The 17,767-nt window shown below is 48.4% G+C and overlaps 1 protein-coding gene across 1 annotated transcript in view; it reads right to left on the reverse strand.

Moving 5' to 3' along the window:
• Positions 1–383: 383 nt before the first annotated feature.
• Positions 384–17,767, reverse strand: part of GLI2 (GLI family zinc finger 2) — a 186,254-nt gene continuing 168,870 nt past the window's right edge. Inside the window, exons 10-14 of the mRNA XM_032190266.1 lie at positions 15,792–15,941; positions 11,868–12,032; positions 7,263–7,544; positions 3,653–3,989; positions 384–2,777 (exon numbers count right to left, since the gene is read on the reverse strand). Of these exons, the coding sequence (XP_032046157.1) occupies positions 421–2,777; positions 3,653–3,989; positions 7,263–7,544; positions 11,868–12,032; positions 15,792–15,941 (3,291 nt within the window). The 3' untranslated portion in view covers positions 384–420. The remainder of the gene's footprint in view (positions 2,778–3,652; positions 3,990–7,262; positions 7,545–11,867; positions 12,033–15,791; positions 15,942–17,767) is intronic.

The following is a 17,767-nucleotide window of genomic DNA, read 5'->3' on the forward strand; positions in this document are numbered from 1 at the left end:
AAACCCACATCCTCCCGTTTCCTTCTGGGGCGGGTTGAAAATTAAATTTTTGCAAACGTAACTAATGGAAAATGACGGGGAGCGCTATCTACAGGGCTGCCAAGGAGGGAGGGTTTCATCTTGAACCACGCTCATGCAGTCTCCTGGCTTGGTGGCAATACCATTCAGTGCTCTGGGAAACCAAGCCAAAAATATTACTAGAGGTGCACCCTTGCAGTACTGAACTGCCTGGGTGTAGTTTACATAACTCTGTACAGAGGCTTTATTTTTTTTTTTTTACTTTGAATCCCTTTAATGTATTTAATACTTATAAAAAAAAAAAAAATCTACTCTATTGAAACAGATTATTTTTCAAAAGCACATTCATAAAACTGCTTCACACAGACCCCTTGGATAGCGCTCAGGCCTTGTGCTTTGCTGTTAGGACATCATGTTGAGAAATTTACTCTCTTCCGCCAGCGTGGTCAGCATGGAGCTCATATCGCCTATTGCCATATTGCTTATTCCCGTGGGAATGGTGGGCAGTGTCAGAGAGTTTCGTGGAGTCGTCAGGCGAGAGGAGTTCTGGGAGAGGTTCTGCAGGATGCTGGGGCTCAGGGTTCCTGACATCAGGCTCGAGTGGTCCCCATCGTCCATGATGGCATCAAAATCTATCTGGGGTGGCTCAAGACCTTGCGAGTCCACCGTGCTGGACACCTGGTTCGCGCCCGGGGAAGGCAGTGCAGCCGGCTTGCCGTTCAGCGCGCACTGCTGCTGTCTGACCCTGCAGTCCGCCTGATTATCAAAGCTGCTGTTTTGTTCGTACATGTGGATCTGGCCGTAATAGTACATCAAATTGTTTTCCCTCGTGCCGTCTGCACACTGCTGGGCCAGCGCGGGCAACATGTCACCGGTTCTTTTGTGCACAGCCTCCGCCGCCTCCTGGCCCGGGCTCATGGTGTTTGTAGGGTGGGGAGTTCTCATGTAGCCCAGCTGCTGCACGGTGCGGAGGCCGCGGGCTCTGCTGGCCGGGCTCGGCTCAGGTGGGGGACGAGGCTGGACCATGCTGGTTGGATACTGCTGCGCCGCCGAGCCCATCATGCTCTGCTGGGGCTCATAATTGGGCTGGTTGGAGGGCATGATGGGCTGGTGAAAGGCCTCTTGAGCCATGGGGAAGTTCAGGTGGGTCTGCTGAGATGAGTAGTTCTGCTGACTCGGTTCATGCATGACCTGGTTGAGCATTGTGCGCTCGCTGTTGCTGCTGACCATTAACGAAGGGTCGGTTGCCATGTCCATTTGCTGAGGGTGAAGGTGGGGTCCGGGCTTTGCTGCCATGCTGCTACAAGAAGGAGAGATCTGATTTGGGTTGCTGCTGATTGCACTGGGGCTCAGCATCTGATGAGGTTGGTTATACCCTGTGTGCGAGCCCAGATCGGGGTTTATACCGGGGCCTAGGCTCATCGGCTGCTGCCGCAGCTGCATACAGTTTAGCCTCTGACCGTCCATGCCCACATTTCTTTGCATAAAGCTCTGCTGTGTTACATTCATGCTGTTCTCTGGTAGCTGCATCTGCTGCTGGTTGTAGCTCTGGTACTGACCAAAGTTCTGCTTCTGCTGCACCACTGCTAAGTTCCCTTGCGAAAACTGCTGCTTCGACTGATTGGACATCATATCAACTGTACCCGAGCTGACTTCGTTCCACTGGACAGGCATGTTATTTTTATTCATGTCTGAGGGAGCGTCAAAGCTCATGGGACACTCTGCCATCATGGGCCCCAAATGGCTCATGCTTGCCTCAGCCACCGCCATCCTGCGCTGGCCAGGAAAGGCCGGGGGCTGCAACTTCCCACCTCCCTGGAAGCTCTGCATCTCATTGCCATACCCCATGGAAGTGCTCTCAGCTGCCGTCCCGTTGTTCTGAGACTTGATGTACTGCACCACATCATCTGGCAGCATAATGTCGTCGTCTCCAACTGGTGCCTCCGCCTCCCCAGACATGGCTTCCATGGCGATGTTTTCGCTGATGCTCAGCGGCCGGGGCGAGTAGGTGTGCCGGGGGAGGTTCCCGTCGGAGCGCCCGTAGCTCTGGAGGCTGAAATTCCTCCTGTCCGCGGGGTGTGGAGGATGGAAGGGGTTCATGCTGTTGGTGCTGTTGAAGCGGTGAACTCGCGGGAGGGCCTGAGGGTCTCCAGCAGGTCTCCTCACTGGGTCACTTGCCCGTCTTGTGCAGTTGCCTGGCACCTCATGTGGAAATGTTGCGGCTGATGTGTAGCCATAGGTGTTGCCATCGCTGCAACGCCTGGGGCCTGGCGGGAGGCGGATGGAGGGCAAGGTGGGCTCTGGCCCGTCCATTAGTGAGATCCTGTTCTTCAGAGTCATCCTCTCCATGTTCGGCAGGGGAGTCGGAGGAGGGCCCCCTGTAGCAGCAGCGTACTTGGCTTTCAGCCTGTAGTGCTGAGCTGGCGTGAGGTTTAGCAGACCCGGCATCCCGCTGCACTGGCTCGCCTCGCTTGACCGACGGGAAGCGTCAGTTGAAATCGGGTCATAGGAGTCGGCAGAGCTTGTGTTGTTGGGACGGTGCCCGAGCTGCGAAGCCTCGCTGGAGCGGCGGCTGGAGAAGTACGGGGAAATCCCTGATGATCTGCGGCTCACGGTGTAGGCAGAGCTGATGGTGCTTGTCGTACTATCACGGCGCTCGTTGAGTTGGTTCAGCATCGTAACCTCATTGACAGACAGCTCCATTATTCTTGGATTAGGCAGCGTAGCAGAAGAACCACCGCTATTTTCTAGAACAGAGCCTGAGAGAAAGGTTGTGGGGAAGGAAAACGTTTAGTTAGCTGAGAAATTCTGCTTGGCAATCTTCTACATGCTGAAGCAGGGACACAGTATGCCACCCCCAAACATTTTATAGGGATGATAGTGAATTTCATTTGCTGCTAGTGAATTCAAAGCTTCATCTACAGCTCTGTGTTTATGTACAAAGAGCAAGAAGTCTGAGGAGAGAAGACGAGTTATCCCTCCTGCAGAGTATTTGCAGTGTGTACCCCCCACTGGTGCTCAGTTGCTGAGGAAGTCCCTCCACATGAGCTTTTCTTAGTGGGGAAAAAAAAAAAAAAAAAAGTAGGACTGGTGTGAACAGAGTCATAGAAGTTAGAGGAGCACAAAGGGATCATCGAGACACCTTAATCAGGAACCCCCCAGTCAGTGGAAAACTAGCATATGAAGCTGTAGGGAATAGCCACAAGCCCTTGAAGTGACAGCAGGCCTGCTGGAGCAAGATCTGGTATGGAGGGCTTGGCTGTATTGCTGCTATGCTCCAGCAGTTTCCCAGGAGGCACGTCAGCCCTTGGGGAACTGTTACTGCTGGAACAAATCCAAGCAGGCTTGTGGCTGCCACTGGGATGCTGAGGACACCTGCTGCTGGGTTCTGGACAAGCCCAGGAACAAGAGACCTTTGCCTCCCTTCCTAGCTGTGCCGTCTGGATTTCTGTTGCACATAACCAGATGGCTGTGTTTCCACCCAAGCTCTCCATTTTACCTGACATCTCTGTCCAGCAAGGACTGACTCAGAGGCTGTAAGAAATGATCCCCTCTTAGGGCAGACTCTTAGTTATGAGACCTGAGACCAGCTGTGGAGGGTTCCTACAGGACAAGGCCCAGGCCCACAGCTTACCGTTTCCTGAGATGGGAGGCAGCTTGGTGTTTCTGGCTTGTGGAGCTGGGCTCACCCATGAGCAGGAATCCTTAACTGTCTTGAGTTTCTCTTTCTTGAGCTGTTCAAGTCGTTGCATCGTCGTCATGTGTTTCCTTAGCTGCAGGCTGACTGTCGAATTACCAGATGAGACCGTTGAGTCCACAACAGGAGCGTTGTCATCCAACGCCGTCAGATCTCCCAGACTTCCCCCGCTGTGCATGTTCATTTCTACTCCACTGTCATTGTTGTTGGTGCTGCCAAGGGGTGACGGTTCACTGCTGCATGACGACTGGCCACCAGGACTGGACTGACACATCTTGGGGAAGGAAAAGAGGAGGAGTTGGACAGGTGGAAAGAAACCAGGAGCCCAACATCTCCAGTGGGCTCCATGTTTGGCCCTATCCCAGGTGCAGAGAGGAACCAAATGATGTTCCACCAAACAATGAAGCTTCTTGAAGAAAAGCAGCACACTACCTGGTTGTGCAAGGTATGTTGCGGCAAGTACTTGCTTATCTAACACAGGATCAAGGCCTAAGTATTTCAGACACAATGTATTTCTGTCTTTAAAATACCCTAACATATAATTATGCTAGCTGACAAACTTCCCAGCCAGGTAAAAACCTGGTTTACTGTTTGCAAACTCCCACTTGCAGATAAGAGATAAGCAGCATAAACGCTTATTTTATTTACATCAGAAATTGCATTTCACATTGAGGAGTTTATTCACAGCAGACACTAAATAGTCTGAACTTGCTCTGAGGCAGCAGTTGCTGCTGCCCGACAGGATGCCTGGCTTCTCTGCTCGAGGCCCATGCTCCAGCAACTGTCAGAAAATGGGAGTGCTGAAAAGGCAACATGCTTTGCCCCAGGCTAAGGTGGGAGTGCAGGTGATGTTTTATTTTGCCCTGTAGTAGCCCTCACAGGCAGGGCTGACTGGCTCTGATGGCCTCACAGCCCTTCAGTTGGGATGATAGAGATTGTGATCCCACAATTTAATGGGAGTTGTGATGTTGAGAACAACGTGATGGGGGAGTCCTCAAGCATTATGCCCCTCCCCTTTTCACCCTTAAGCAAATATCCCCTGTCCCTCCCCATTACTCTGCTCCGCACCCCTCACCCCCTTCCCGTCGGGTTTGTTGGAGACAGGAGGTCTGCTGGAGACCATGCCTTACGCAGCAATTTTAACAAAAAGGATTTCTTTGCTCACCTTAGTACCGACTGTCCTTAGGAAGGTAGAGTAAGGAGGGGTAAGTGGGAATAAAGAACAGGTTGTTAGGACAAAGACAGCATTGACAGTAAAGACCGTGTTAGTAGAAGGAAGAAGAGGGGAATGCAGAATACAACACAAATTGCAAGCATCTCCTCCTCCCATACCCTGCCTTCCCTGCCACAGACTTATAGAATGGTTTGGGCTGGAAGAGACCTCTAGAGATCATCTACTCCACCCCACCCTGCCATGGGCAGGGACACGTCCCACCAGACCAGGTTGCTGAAGGCCCACCTGAACACTTCCAGGGATGGGGCATCCACAGCTTCTCTGGGCCACTTGTTTCTTCCTAACATCTAATCTAAACCTACCCTCTCTGAGTTTAAAACCATTACTGCTTATCCTATCACTACAGGCCTTGGTAAAATGTCTCTCTCCGTCTTTCTTACAAGCACCTTTTCAGTTTGTAGGCCCACATAAAAAACCCTATGAGAGACTTCCCACCAGTCTCTGTAGGTTTGGGACTAGACCTAAAGCTGGGCCAAAACAAGGGGCCTTGGAGCAATGAGAACCAGTGAAGCATCTCACCCCTCACACCACCCTGACCTTAATCACAAAAGAGGAGATGGAAGTGAGACCTCCAGGTCAGATGCTGCCTGTTATATACACATGAGTAAAGCACTGGACAGGGAGAGCATAGAGGAACATCTGACCCATGGACCCTGCTGCCAGTGAGACACCTTGGCTGCAGCCCTGGGAGCGCAGAGCTGGGAAAACAAGCTCACACCTTCAGGAGAAACCGGGTGGGGAACCAGTTTTGTGTCCATGTTTTCATAATCAAAAAAGAAACACACAGAGGAAGAGTACTGGAGAGAGGTCATTCTGTCCAGTGGTTCTCACAGTCTGTTTTTATAACCCAGTGCTGAGTGTCAGTAAGGTAACACTGTTCCTTTAGTCAGTAAGAGACAACTTGGATGTGAAAATACTCAACTCCTTCCTAACTGAAACATGAAACTCATTACTAACTTGTCCAAAGGTACATCCCTTAACCTTCTCCAGACAATCTCTGTACCTTCAGGGCATGTTGTTTGATTGGAATAACAATCTTTCAGCTTGGAATCAAATCAAGAAAACATGTATTTTGGAGCTCAACATTTTTTCAGCTACAGCAAGAAGTTTGGGGACTATATTTTGCACCCTCCTGCACAGGTGAAGGCCATTTCTGCCATATCCAGCCTGTACCCTGCCCCACTCTGAGCTGGTACAGGAGATCAGAACCCTGGGTATGAAGGTGAAGATAATTATAAAAGGTAGAAGTGCTCCCGTGTGTTCATTGCCCCTTCTCCTTCACCAGCAGCAGTGTGCTGAGGAGCAGGTGGGCTCCCTCCATAGGAAGAGCCTTGAATGTTTTTGGGCCCATCACTATACATACTTTGTTAGCACCACTGACCATGCTACTGCCTAGTGTGGAGCTGCTGTAATGGCCAAAAGGCTGTTAAATGGTCGTTGTTTCTGCTAGAGGCAACTCATGGGGCTGTAAAGCATGATCATGGTTGACTGCAAGCCCATACTCTCTGGGCCACAGAAGGACTATTTGTTCTAGCTCACCTGTTTATTCCTGGCACCACTTCCCCACCCTGTCATCCCACTACAATTTTCTCTGGCAGCTGGGGGTCCTGCAGTGAACTTGTATACTCCTGAGTGAAGTATACTCCTCTAGCTGAGCCTGCTTGAGCAGGGGGTTGGACCAGATGATCTCAAGAGTCTCCTGTCAACCCCATTGATTCCAGGCTTCTCTGTGTGGTGGACAGGCCTGAAGAACTTAACTTCAAGACACCCAGCAAAAATAAAACAGCTACTTATATTGCCATCATCATCATTAGACCACAACATCAGGCCACAACAGCAAAAAGTGCCAGCAAAACTTTGCTGCAGCAGCCTGGAAAGCAAAACAAGGAAGAGGGTGGGAAGGAGAAAGAGGAGAAAAGGGATGGACTTGTGCTTCAAGACACCTTCATTGATCTGTGTCCTGTGTGTGTTGCTCAGTTTAAACTGGAGAGGAGGGTAAAGCTTATTTGACCATAACTCTGTGATATTGCCATGTTTTACCCATGTGCACAGCAAAGGCAGGCCAAACATGATACCAGGCATCACGTGGTCCCCGTGACTCCAAGGGTGGGAATTGCGATGCTGGGTAGAAAGGTGCAAAATGTATTGGACTGGGCCCTGACCTGCAGTCTCATCTCTGGACTTGATCTCTAGGGTGTTGGCAGGTGAAGGGCAACTGTGGGCAGAGATAAATCGCATGCAAATGCTTCATGCCCCCATTGCATTGGGGAAATTAGGGCCCGTGTGATTTCTGCCAAGAGCAACTGCTCTTACCACAGAATTCTCTGTTTTTATCGTTTTGACTTGTAAGCAATCCTCCATGTTCCTCGTGGTGCTGTTGGCCTCGGAGCTCTCCTCTGAAACCTTGCTGCTTTGCTTGGCGCTTGCCTCATTGTCCCCATTTTCCTTGAGAGGAGGTGGCCTTGGGTGAACGTCATTGCGCTGCTTCTTCGTGACGTGGGCATCAGGCCCGTGTACGGTCTTGACGTGTTTCCTGAGGGAACTAGGGTCTGTGTACCTCTTTGTGCAGCCAGGAATTTTACAGACGTAGGGTTTCTGCAAATACAAGAAGATATTGTGTTATATTTAGAGTAATATTCCAGGTACATTGTATGGGCCAAGAGTATACAGTGAGCATGGCTGCTGGCAGCAACAAAATGTGGAGCGTCTGCTCCACAGGGTTTTGTAAGACCAAGATCTCCAAGATACGATATATGGGCTGCTGATGATCCATACACACATGGGCAGTCATTTGATGTTGGCTAAACTCCTTGTTTTCAGTTGCTGGATTAAAAAACAGCTAAGAATTCATGAAATACTTTCCTAATGCTACTTTCCCATGTATGTATTTGCTCGGGTGGCCACAGGAATGTTTTCTGATTATGGATGGGAGGGAGGTGATGTAGGGGACTGGCCATAACACATTCTCTCTGCTAAGGTGGGGTCTACACCGTGAAAATGTCTGAGACCTTCCGGCTGATGGAATTCCAGTGAAACCAAGCCAGACTGGATTCACCCTACCCAATCTATCATACCACTCCAGCACCTGTCACCTTGAAATCTGTTATTGTGCAAAACAAACCACAGGCATGCAATGTTTTTTTCTGATGATAGCACTCTAGTCCTGAATTCATGAATCATTGATTGCCACAGGAAAACAAGACTGAAGCCATGCTTCTGAAAACAGAAGTCAGCAAACAGATACTTCTCTTCTTTTAACTTTTTTTTTTTTTTTTTTTTTTCATTGAGTTTCCAAGTCTATTAGCACCGCAGTTGTTTGAGCTGGTGCTGCTGTGTTGGAAGCTCTGAATTCATCACAAGTTTCGCTTACAGCCTCACAGCTAGTCTAAGTATTTTTCTGCCAATGCACTGGAATAGGTCCACAAAAAAAAAGAAAAAAAAAAAAGATAGATATTTGAAGGCTACCCAAAATGACCATTCCTATTCATTTTTTTTTTATTCTGTTTTCTAATTTCATCCAGAAGCTTGAGTGAAAAAATACAAAGGAGTGTATATTCTTTTCAGAAAGCCACCACCATCACACGAAAAACACTGAAAGTCTGTTTTTTATTCAAAAGCATGCTTCCTGGCTGATCTTGGCAGATCACTTGAACAAACTAAATCCTCGTAACACCACACTGAGGTAAATATTTAATATATTTTAAAGCTCGGTAAACCAAAACATAAAAAGTAAAATAGTTTGTTTATACATCTCATGAAACCCTTTGGATAAGGCATTATAGAAGTATTATTACTGCTATTAAAATGTATTTGAAAGAATAGACACCCTCCTTCCCCCAGTGCTGAAAAATCTATATTAAATAGTTCAATGATGTTTTCTAAGTTCCTTTAGGCTCAATAGTTCTGATTTTCAGACGCCAGTCACTTGGGTAACATGATCACTCTGGCCTGGAAGGGAAGACATTCCACCTAATGGGGTACAACCATCCACTTCATCAGGCCATACCTCCTGCAACAGAGCTGAGCACAACTGCTGATACCTTGGCACACCTTCATACCCCTCCCCGGGTTATTCAAACACTGATACAGTGGACACTAGTGAAGTCAACACCTTAGATATCTCAGACATCTCCCTCCTACTCTCATACCCATACTGTGTGATTCTCCATAAGGTGGAAGAATTGGAGGTCTCCCCAGGAGCTCAGCATCACCAGCATCAATTTCTGCTTGTTATTCCTGTTGAGCTTGAATTGGAGAAAATACCACTCTGAGCCTTTGGCTGATGGTGGACTCATGCCACTCTACTGTGTATGCACTGGAGAGTGATCTCAGGATGAAAGCCCCTTTTCCAGGAGTGACTTTGAAGGTGTGCTCTGAAGTGAGCCAAATAATCACTGAAAGTGATTAAAATGATATGGTGCATGTGATGTTTCAACAATCAAATAAAAACCAATGTGGTAATATATACCCATATCTATGTTTGAATCATACAACTATGTCCTGTTGCACAATGGTAAAGACAAATACAGGGAACCTGGAACTTTCCCTTTAGAGGAGACATGGGTGACTAACTCTGAAACTGTGGTGTATCCCATGTAAACACAGCAAGCAGAGGAAACTATCTGGTAGGTAGCTAGGAACCACCAGTTACCAATGGGTAATGGGACATACTTGCAGCCACGAAGTCCTGCTATGCATCTGTGTGGTTTTGTGAGGTGTCAGTGACCAATGGGTTAGCAAAATACATTTCCAAAGCTGGTTGCAGGACCCTCATCTGGGCCTGCTGCCCAGTGCAATAAGCTTTGCCATGAGAGATGTCATCTGTTGCTAAGGATCATGTTATATGTTGCTCAAAAAGAGAATATCAGTGTATGGCCCAGAGAGCCATTATATGCAGATCCTTCAGAAATCCCTGGGCATGCCTCTGCTGCATCACAGAGGGCTGAAGAGCAGTTCGGGAATGAGCGTGACCTCAAAAGATCCCACAGTGCCATATAGCTCCCTTGGTAGGACTCAGCCAACTTCCTACCTGTTATCTGAGTCTTTAACTTCTGTTGCTGGATGCAGCCTGAGCCAAGCATCAACACATTAGATCAGGGTCCACAAGGAGTTGGATGCTTCTGCCCTACAACTTCACCTTTATATACAATAGGAACCAAGAGGAGCAGAACTTCAAGTGTGTACAAGCTCTGCTCTGATGGTGGGAGGAGTCATCACAGACCTAACGCAGCTGCTGATCTGGATCACATGGGAAGCTGAACTCATTTGAAGAAATGGTATTTAATAACACAGACAAAGGCAAAATTCCACACGTAGGAGTGTGGGACACCAGTTGAACAAACAAAAGGTGAAACTCTGGCCTGTCTAGGAGGGATCCTATTTTACGTGGTCTATGGGCAAAATTAATTCACGTGCTGCTTTCAGTGTGCACAACCTGGGCAGAGAGAGTCTGTATCCATCACTGAAAGTTGTATGAGAAGTCTTGATCCATCCACATCAGGATCCTTAGGGATGGAAGAGAGACACAAAATTGATACAAGACTAGAAAAAAAATACTGTAGTAGTGGGAGACTTCAGTGGTTTGATTGACTTACATGTAGTTTATGAGAAAGAAGATGAAGAGAGACTTAGCACTGTGGTGTTGTGGAAAGGAAATAGCAAAAATGAAAGGAACGTTGGATCCAGCACTGGAGAAAGGCAGAGGAAGCATCCAGGGCTAGAAGAAAAGCAATTGCTAATGCCTGAAACTTCATCAGTGAGATTAAATCAAGACTACCTACCTTCCAGTAGAAGAAGCTTTAACAGAAGTCAAATTATGTTTTTATCAAACAGCAGTTATTGGGAATGCAGGCTGCTCAGCAAGAGAGAGGTTGAATGTCTTGGTCACTCCTGACCTCTAGGTCTGCATAGCTTTGAATCAACCCCAGAGCAGATACAGGTTAATTTTAACCCATGTCCTGCTGGCTCACTGGCAAAGTACAATCCTGATATTTGGGTTTAGACCCAAACAAATTAAAATAATACTAGGATTCAGGTCACTCATTGGGTCCATCTCAGCATCACACAGCACAGAAGGGCATCCTAGAGTTTGAATCCTTATTCTGACTCCAACAGAAAAGCTTCAGCCTACAGAGCTCTGGTTATCGCTGACAGATATTATGCCAGAGATAGAAATACTCCCCCAAAGCCCTTTGTAGACACAGCATCGCTTTAAAAAGCTGTCATCTGTGGCAATTGCGTTCCATTCTCCAATAGTCTATATTTAACTGTTGCAAATTAGGCTACAGACTGAATTCTTCATGGCTGCAAACATTATTAGAACTTTGGAGTGTTGTTTTTTCTTCCCTGTCAGCTAATTAGTGGTAATATAAATTTCAATCGTTGGCCATGGTTGATTGCAACAGACCATCACATGCGTTACAATAAAGGCAATTTCCTCTGCTCCCCTACTACTAATAGTGGGTCTTAATTAGCCAAGGTTAACAAAGCATTGCATTGTGCTCTATCATTGTACATCAAACGATGGAGGGAGTATTATTTCCAGAGCATCAGGATCTGGGGTAGCTGTTATACTACTGCAAGTCTGCATCACAGTAACATTAAACACCACATGCAAAAATGTACAATCCTATTCACACTATTAAAAATTATAATTTTGGAAAATGCTCACTTTCATTTCCAAAGACGATTAAAAAGTTTGCATACTTTAACATCTGTTTATGATTTCAAACATGGCTTTCATAAATATAAAGCTAATGTGGTCTGGCTCTCCAGCAAAATAAATCCTATTAAAAAATAAGAAAAACCTCTCATTACAGTAGGTTTCTTTTTACATGAGTCCAGCATGTAAAATGTATGTTTATTGTCAGCAAAATTAAAAAAAAGCCCTCCGTTGAGCTGCGGTGAGCCCAGGCTTACCTCATTGGAATGCGTCCTGTTCTGGTGCTTGGCTCTATCTGAGGCATTGGAAAAGGCTTTATTGCAGCCTTCATGTTCACAGACGTAGGGTTTTTCTCCAGTGTGGGATCTCAGGTGTGTCTTTAAGTTCTCCAGGCGGGAATAGGCTTTGGAGCAACCCTCAAACTAAAATAAAAAAACACAAGAGGACTGATTAATTAACCAGAAAATTTTGATTTTCCCCCTGCCTAAACCCTTCTCATCTGTTTCTCATTCTTTCTTTCTTTCTTTCTTTCTTTTTTTTTTTTTTTTTTTTTTATTTCTTTCCTTTAAAGGGCTTGTGTTTTAGGGAACAACATCTACTTTGTTGGGAGAATTCCGCTCCCTAGGCAGGCTGAGAGTTTGAGCAGTGACTCATGTTTAAGGTGCTGCTCCTTACTGGGTACCCACCTGACATTTCAACAAGAGACTGCTTTTTCCAGCAGGGTTGAACAGCCGTCTGTTCCTCCCAGGGCTCTCTTAGGCATCCCTTTGCAGCTAACACACTCGGAAATGGAGGCCCTCTCCTTCCCGCCCAGAGAACCGACAGCTTCTCAGCAGCTTGACCAGCCTCGCAGCTTCCCTAGCCCCAGAGCTGGAAAGACCACACCATTCCCTAACACACAAGCAGAAATCTAGCAACCTTTGAAGTTTTCCAAATTACAGCTTGGGTCTACTCTTGGAGGATGCTGTGGTCAGGCTGTCTGACATTACCAGTTTAAAAAACAAGACTCTCAATCTTGAAGACAGATGGATTTTTGGATGACACTACAGGCCAGAAGCCTTTCTCCTGGAAGGAAACCAGCTGCCCACACAACGAGAAGGAGCAGCTTGAGAGATATGGTCAGGCTTCAGGTGGTGGAAGTCCTGCCACCCTCTGCTTGGGCTGGGCTGGATGTTTCTCCCTGCACCTGCCCTTGCAGCAAAGGAGGATATCATCAGTCACTCATACCCAAGAGGCCATCTTAAATGCTTTTGATGAAAAAAGTGGAAACTTACAAACACTGAAAGAGGTTTTAAGAAACATAAGTCTCCCTTCTAAATTCTGGCTAAATGTGGCACTCAGTGTTCAGCTTGGAGAGCTGAAAATTCTGTGCTGCAATTCCTACACAAGCACCTTATAATATACCTTCTATTTCAATGAGCAGTCCCTCCTGTTGTAATGTATGAAAGCCATAAGGTGTTGCATTTTAGTCAGACCACTTAAATGTGTTTGCAAGTCCAGTCCAGCTGTGGCAAGACTTTGCTTTGTTATGTTTGAATCTTGGTCAGTGAAAAAAAAAAATAGAATGTCATAGTAGGACAGGTCATGCTACAGCTGAGTGTCTGATTTCCCTGTGGGCAGATGAGTGGTCCTACACGTCTGTGCAGCTGGCCCTTCTGGGCAGAAGCCAAAAGCAGCTGCATGCAATAAGAGCAGCTGTACCTGTCTCCTTGTACTCGGAGGGTATAAGTATAGCCTGCCCTAACTGGAGAGAGGCAAATATGCAGCCCAGGAAACTGTTACTCCTCTTGGAAAGCCCAGAGTGAATGCACTTTTTTTTTTTTTTTTTTTTTTTTTTTTTTTTTTTTTTTTTTGGGGGGGGGGAGGAGAGAGAGGGATGGAGGAGAGTGCAACTTGTTTTTCTGACTCCCCTTGTCCATCAGCTCTGCTGAGAGCAACGATTGTGAAGGGCTGAACACTTGGGGTTTAGCTGAAATGGTGGCCACTGTGCTTCCCACTGCTGCAAGAAGCAACACGGGAGCTGTCGCTCTATCATTCTGCTGCCTAACCAACCAAGGAGTGAATTTATTGCCTTTAACATGTGCAGTAATTTAAGTGCCGCTGGCCTGGCTCTGCACAGACAGGGCTCTACTAACGAGGTTCTCCCATTCCTTGCCATCTGGGACCCCAGCACGTAGGCACACCGATCTCATGTAGCTTCGTTGTTCTGGAAAAGACATAGGGTTACTCCAGCTTCCCCTTATGGTCTGGCATGAGGATGGTGGACATAAGGCAAACTTTCTCTGCCCTCTTCTGACACCCAGGTCTCCTCAAGACAGTAGAAGCACCCTTCAGGAGCTGATTCCTTCTGTAGATACGTTGAGGCATCCAGTTCCCCTTCCTCAGACAACTTTCACGAGCCCCTTAGGCCCACAGAACATGCTGTAACTTTGAGGAGCACAGTATAGCCTTTTCTTCTCCTGGCCTGGGCAAACTGGAGTCGATTATGGTTACTGAAATACATCATTCCACTCGCTGGAAAACAAAGGGAACTCAGCACGAGGCAACTCATGTGTCCATTCTGGTTTTGCTGGATACTGACACAAAAATGCAGTTCCTAAGAGGAAAAGTACTGAGGCCCCATTTTCAAATAAAGGCTTTTCAGCAAAGCATCCTGTGCATGTTCAAAGCAGTTGTTCCCACTCTTATGCGTGGATTTGATTATGTCAGTGGGAGTTCTGGCTGTCATCTGTTGAAATAATTCTTGACCAGATCCCAGGCTGCAACTGGGCTCATCTGTAGCTTTATGTACACCACAAACTTCTTGTCTGAAACAAATGGCACTTTGAAAAATCACTGCCAGACATGGGCAAGGAATGCTCTGCCAAACACGGGCACCATCTGCAGAGCTCCCATGTATCCCAGTCAGTTGGAAACCGCCAGGACTCCGGTTCAGGGAGGGTTGCTGTGACATTTCACACACAGAAGGACTGCAGGCAGAGGATGATTTGAGACTGCAAATTGCCACAGCCTTGCTGTTGCTCCAGTGAGACACAAGCAAGGCTGGAAAGAGGCAGGATTGAGCAGCAGTGCTTTTTCCTGCTCCATTTCAGTACAGGAGAGGATGCAGACCCTGCTGGTTTTCACCTCCTGAGTCCCTCTACTTGGAAGGGCAGGGCTAGTCTTCCCTTGATGCTCCCTTCGCAGCACACTGCCGATCAATATTCCTTGATACTTTTAAGGAAGATTGGTAAAGTGCTAGAACTGGGCAAGGTGCTTTAGAAGATTAAAACAAAGGACATGGCCCTATGCCCCAGGGAGCTAATGCTCTAAATTAAATGAGCACAAGGCTGGAAGATGGATAAAGGAGTCATGCAGCAAGCAAATCATACGTATCCTAATATTTGTAAGCAGGAGCTGGGGCAGAGCCAGGAAGGGAGCAGCACTGGAAGTGACTAATGGAGCAGAAGAGGAGGAAGATACAGGAGGAGGGCTCAGACATCTGCCAAACAGAAAGAGAGACTCATCTCTGAGACCCTGGAGAGAGCAATGGTGTAATGCTGACAGTGGAGGAGGTGTGAAGAACTGGCAGGAGGAAAAGGGAGGAGAGGATATCAAAAGACATGGGTGGACCCTGGGGCTGAAGCCTACATGGGAAGAGATGATGGGCATCTCTCTTCTCCTACCAGCCAGCCACAGCCACTGAAATCTATGGCTCACTTATCTCCAATGCCCTCGTCAAGTGTCCTTTGCTGCCCCACATTGGTTGGTGGCACGGTGGACACTCCACGTGGGATGGGAGATATAGGCTTTAATCCACCAAGGTTGAGGAACAGATGAGCCCAGCTCTCCTGTGTACTGGGCAAGCCTGTACCCTCAGGACTGAGGTAAAAAATGTCACCCTATGCCCTTCCTCGGGCAGTGTTTAATGCTAGGTGCCATGCTGTATGCATGCAGGAGGTGTTGGCCCAGCTCCCAAGGCAGGAAGGATGCTTGTGTGCATGCTTGAGTACACAGGGGAGTGTGTCCCCAGCAGCAGTACTGGGTGATGCTGAATTACACACAACCAGGGCTGGGTACTTCCCCACAGTGTGGTTTCTGGTTTCCTTCTTGGATGGAAGCACTAAATTGCCTGTTTTTCACCTTAAGTGACTTGTCCCACTTGCCAAGCCAGGCTGCGCCACACGGCCCAGCCAGCTCACCGTGCACTTGTGCGGCTTCTCTCCGGTGTGCCTTCGCATGTGCACCACCAGCATGTACTGAGCCTTGAAGGGCTTCTGCTCCCGCGTGCAGTCCTGCCAGCGGCAGACGAACTCCTTCTTCTCCCCGTGGATGTGATCGTTGTTGATGTGCTGGTGGGAGAGAAGGGAGAAGCAGGTCACTCCTGGAAGAGCTGATGCCAGCAAAGCACACACGGTGCTCCCCAAACCAGCCGTTCCCTCCCCAGTGGTCAGGCTCTGCACCTGGGCACCAGGTGCACGGATAACACCGATGACCCCTCCGTCCGCAGGGACACAGGAGCCAGTGCTGTCATCTGGCGTGTCCTGCATGAGAAGGTGCACAGCAGCCACCTGGCTGCTGGGTCCAGAGCAGCCATAAATCAGAGGTTTGGCCAAAATGGTGCAAAGGAGATGGGGACCTGCAGTGCCAGGGAGCAAGGAGCCCTCTCGGTGCCTCCTGGGTGCCCAGTGCCAGTGTTATGGGTGAAGGGAAGATGAAACTAGTGGGCATTTCACCACTATTTTTGACAGAGTCATTTCTGTCTGCTGAATCTTCCTGTACCTCACCAAGCAGCTGGGACCCTTCCTGGGGTGCTGCAAAGGAGGGGTCAGAGGAGGAGATGAGTGTGGTGCTGGCCCCAAAACATCCACCTGCCCCAGTGCTGGGGCTGGCAGGAAATGGCAGCATCTGCAAGGTATGGGTGCTAGGGAAGGCTCACTGGCCTCAGTTACTGCTAAGTACTCAGGTCCCTAAAATCCCACTTCTGGGTGCTGAAAAGTCAGGCCCAGAGTGGTGCCTTCATCTTCCCTGGGAGGAAGACGAGGGTTGCTTTTTGCCAGCTGCAGGCAGATGAATCCTTGGTGAAAATAAACAGAGCCAGAGACCAGCCCATCGGCGGTGCTGCTCCCGCAGCAGCCCTGTCTCTCTGAATGGGGTCTTGCTGCCAAAAATAATGCCTGTCCTCACTCCTGTGTTTTTAGCAGACATTCACTGACAGGAAATCCTAAAATAAACCACTTTGGGTTTGGGTTTTGTTTTTTTGTACTGAGACTTTTTTTTCCAGCCCCTGTCTCCACCCCCTGGTCAAGGCCAGGCACATATGTTGCGGCTGGGGACGAGCCTTTGTCGGGGTGGCGGGGCAGCGTGAGGACACAGAAACTCGGGAAAACAGAGCAATCTGCCTTCATGGCCCTACTTGACTCCAGCCCCAGCATTTTGTGTGCCATGACTGAGTCCTGGGGACAGGGATCTGCTGCCTGGGGGCACGGGGTCTGCCCAGGGGCAGGAGGAGGTGTGTGGAGCTTGGCCAAGGGTGAAGACCGAGAACTAAAGCCCCATGCCAGGATGATGGGGAGAGGCTGCAGCATGCAGCTGTGGATTGGGTTTCAGGTGGGTTTGGAGCACAGCTGCCTATGGTTCTGCTTTTATAACGTGGCATTGGTGTGAGATTTTGGCAGAGATCTAGTAAACTCCTTGGGAGACCTACGGACACAGTAAACTATGTCCAAACCAGACTGGAAAGATATGTCTCCTGGCTCTGTTTGTGTGGGAATCTGACTTACAACCAAGACTACACACGGCAGCATGAGCTGGGAGCATATGGGCTCGCCTGTTGGGTCCCCCTTGGGCCGGAGGAAGACACATTTATCGGAGGGGGACTGCAGCCCCCCTTCAGGAGCATGAACTCACTGTCTGGGCAACATCTGCTTCCCATCACGCAGTGGAGGAGCAGTCACACGACTCACCACACTTCAGCTACGCTGCTCCCATTGAACTTCTCCCATCAAACTTCTCCCATCGAAGCCCCACCTGGCCTGGGGCTTTCCTTGGGCTTCTCTCAAATGTGTGCAGCCTTCAAGGCTGGAGACTAGTGGTGGTGCTTGCAAAAATACACCCTCATTCCTGCTGCTCCTCTCTGACATGCACTCGTCCCACAAGCATGTTGCCCACTGCGTGT

This window comes from Aythya fuligula, chromosome 6, assembly GCF_009819795.1.
Source record: "Aythya fuligula isolate bAytFul2 chromosome 6, bAytFul2.pri, whole genome shotgun sequence".
In the NCBI taxonomy this organism is placed as follows: Eukaryota; Metazoa; Chordata; class Aves; order Anseriformes; family Anatidae; genus Aythya; species Aythya fuligula.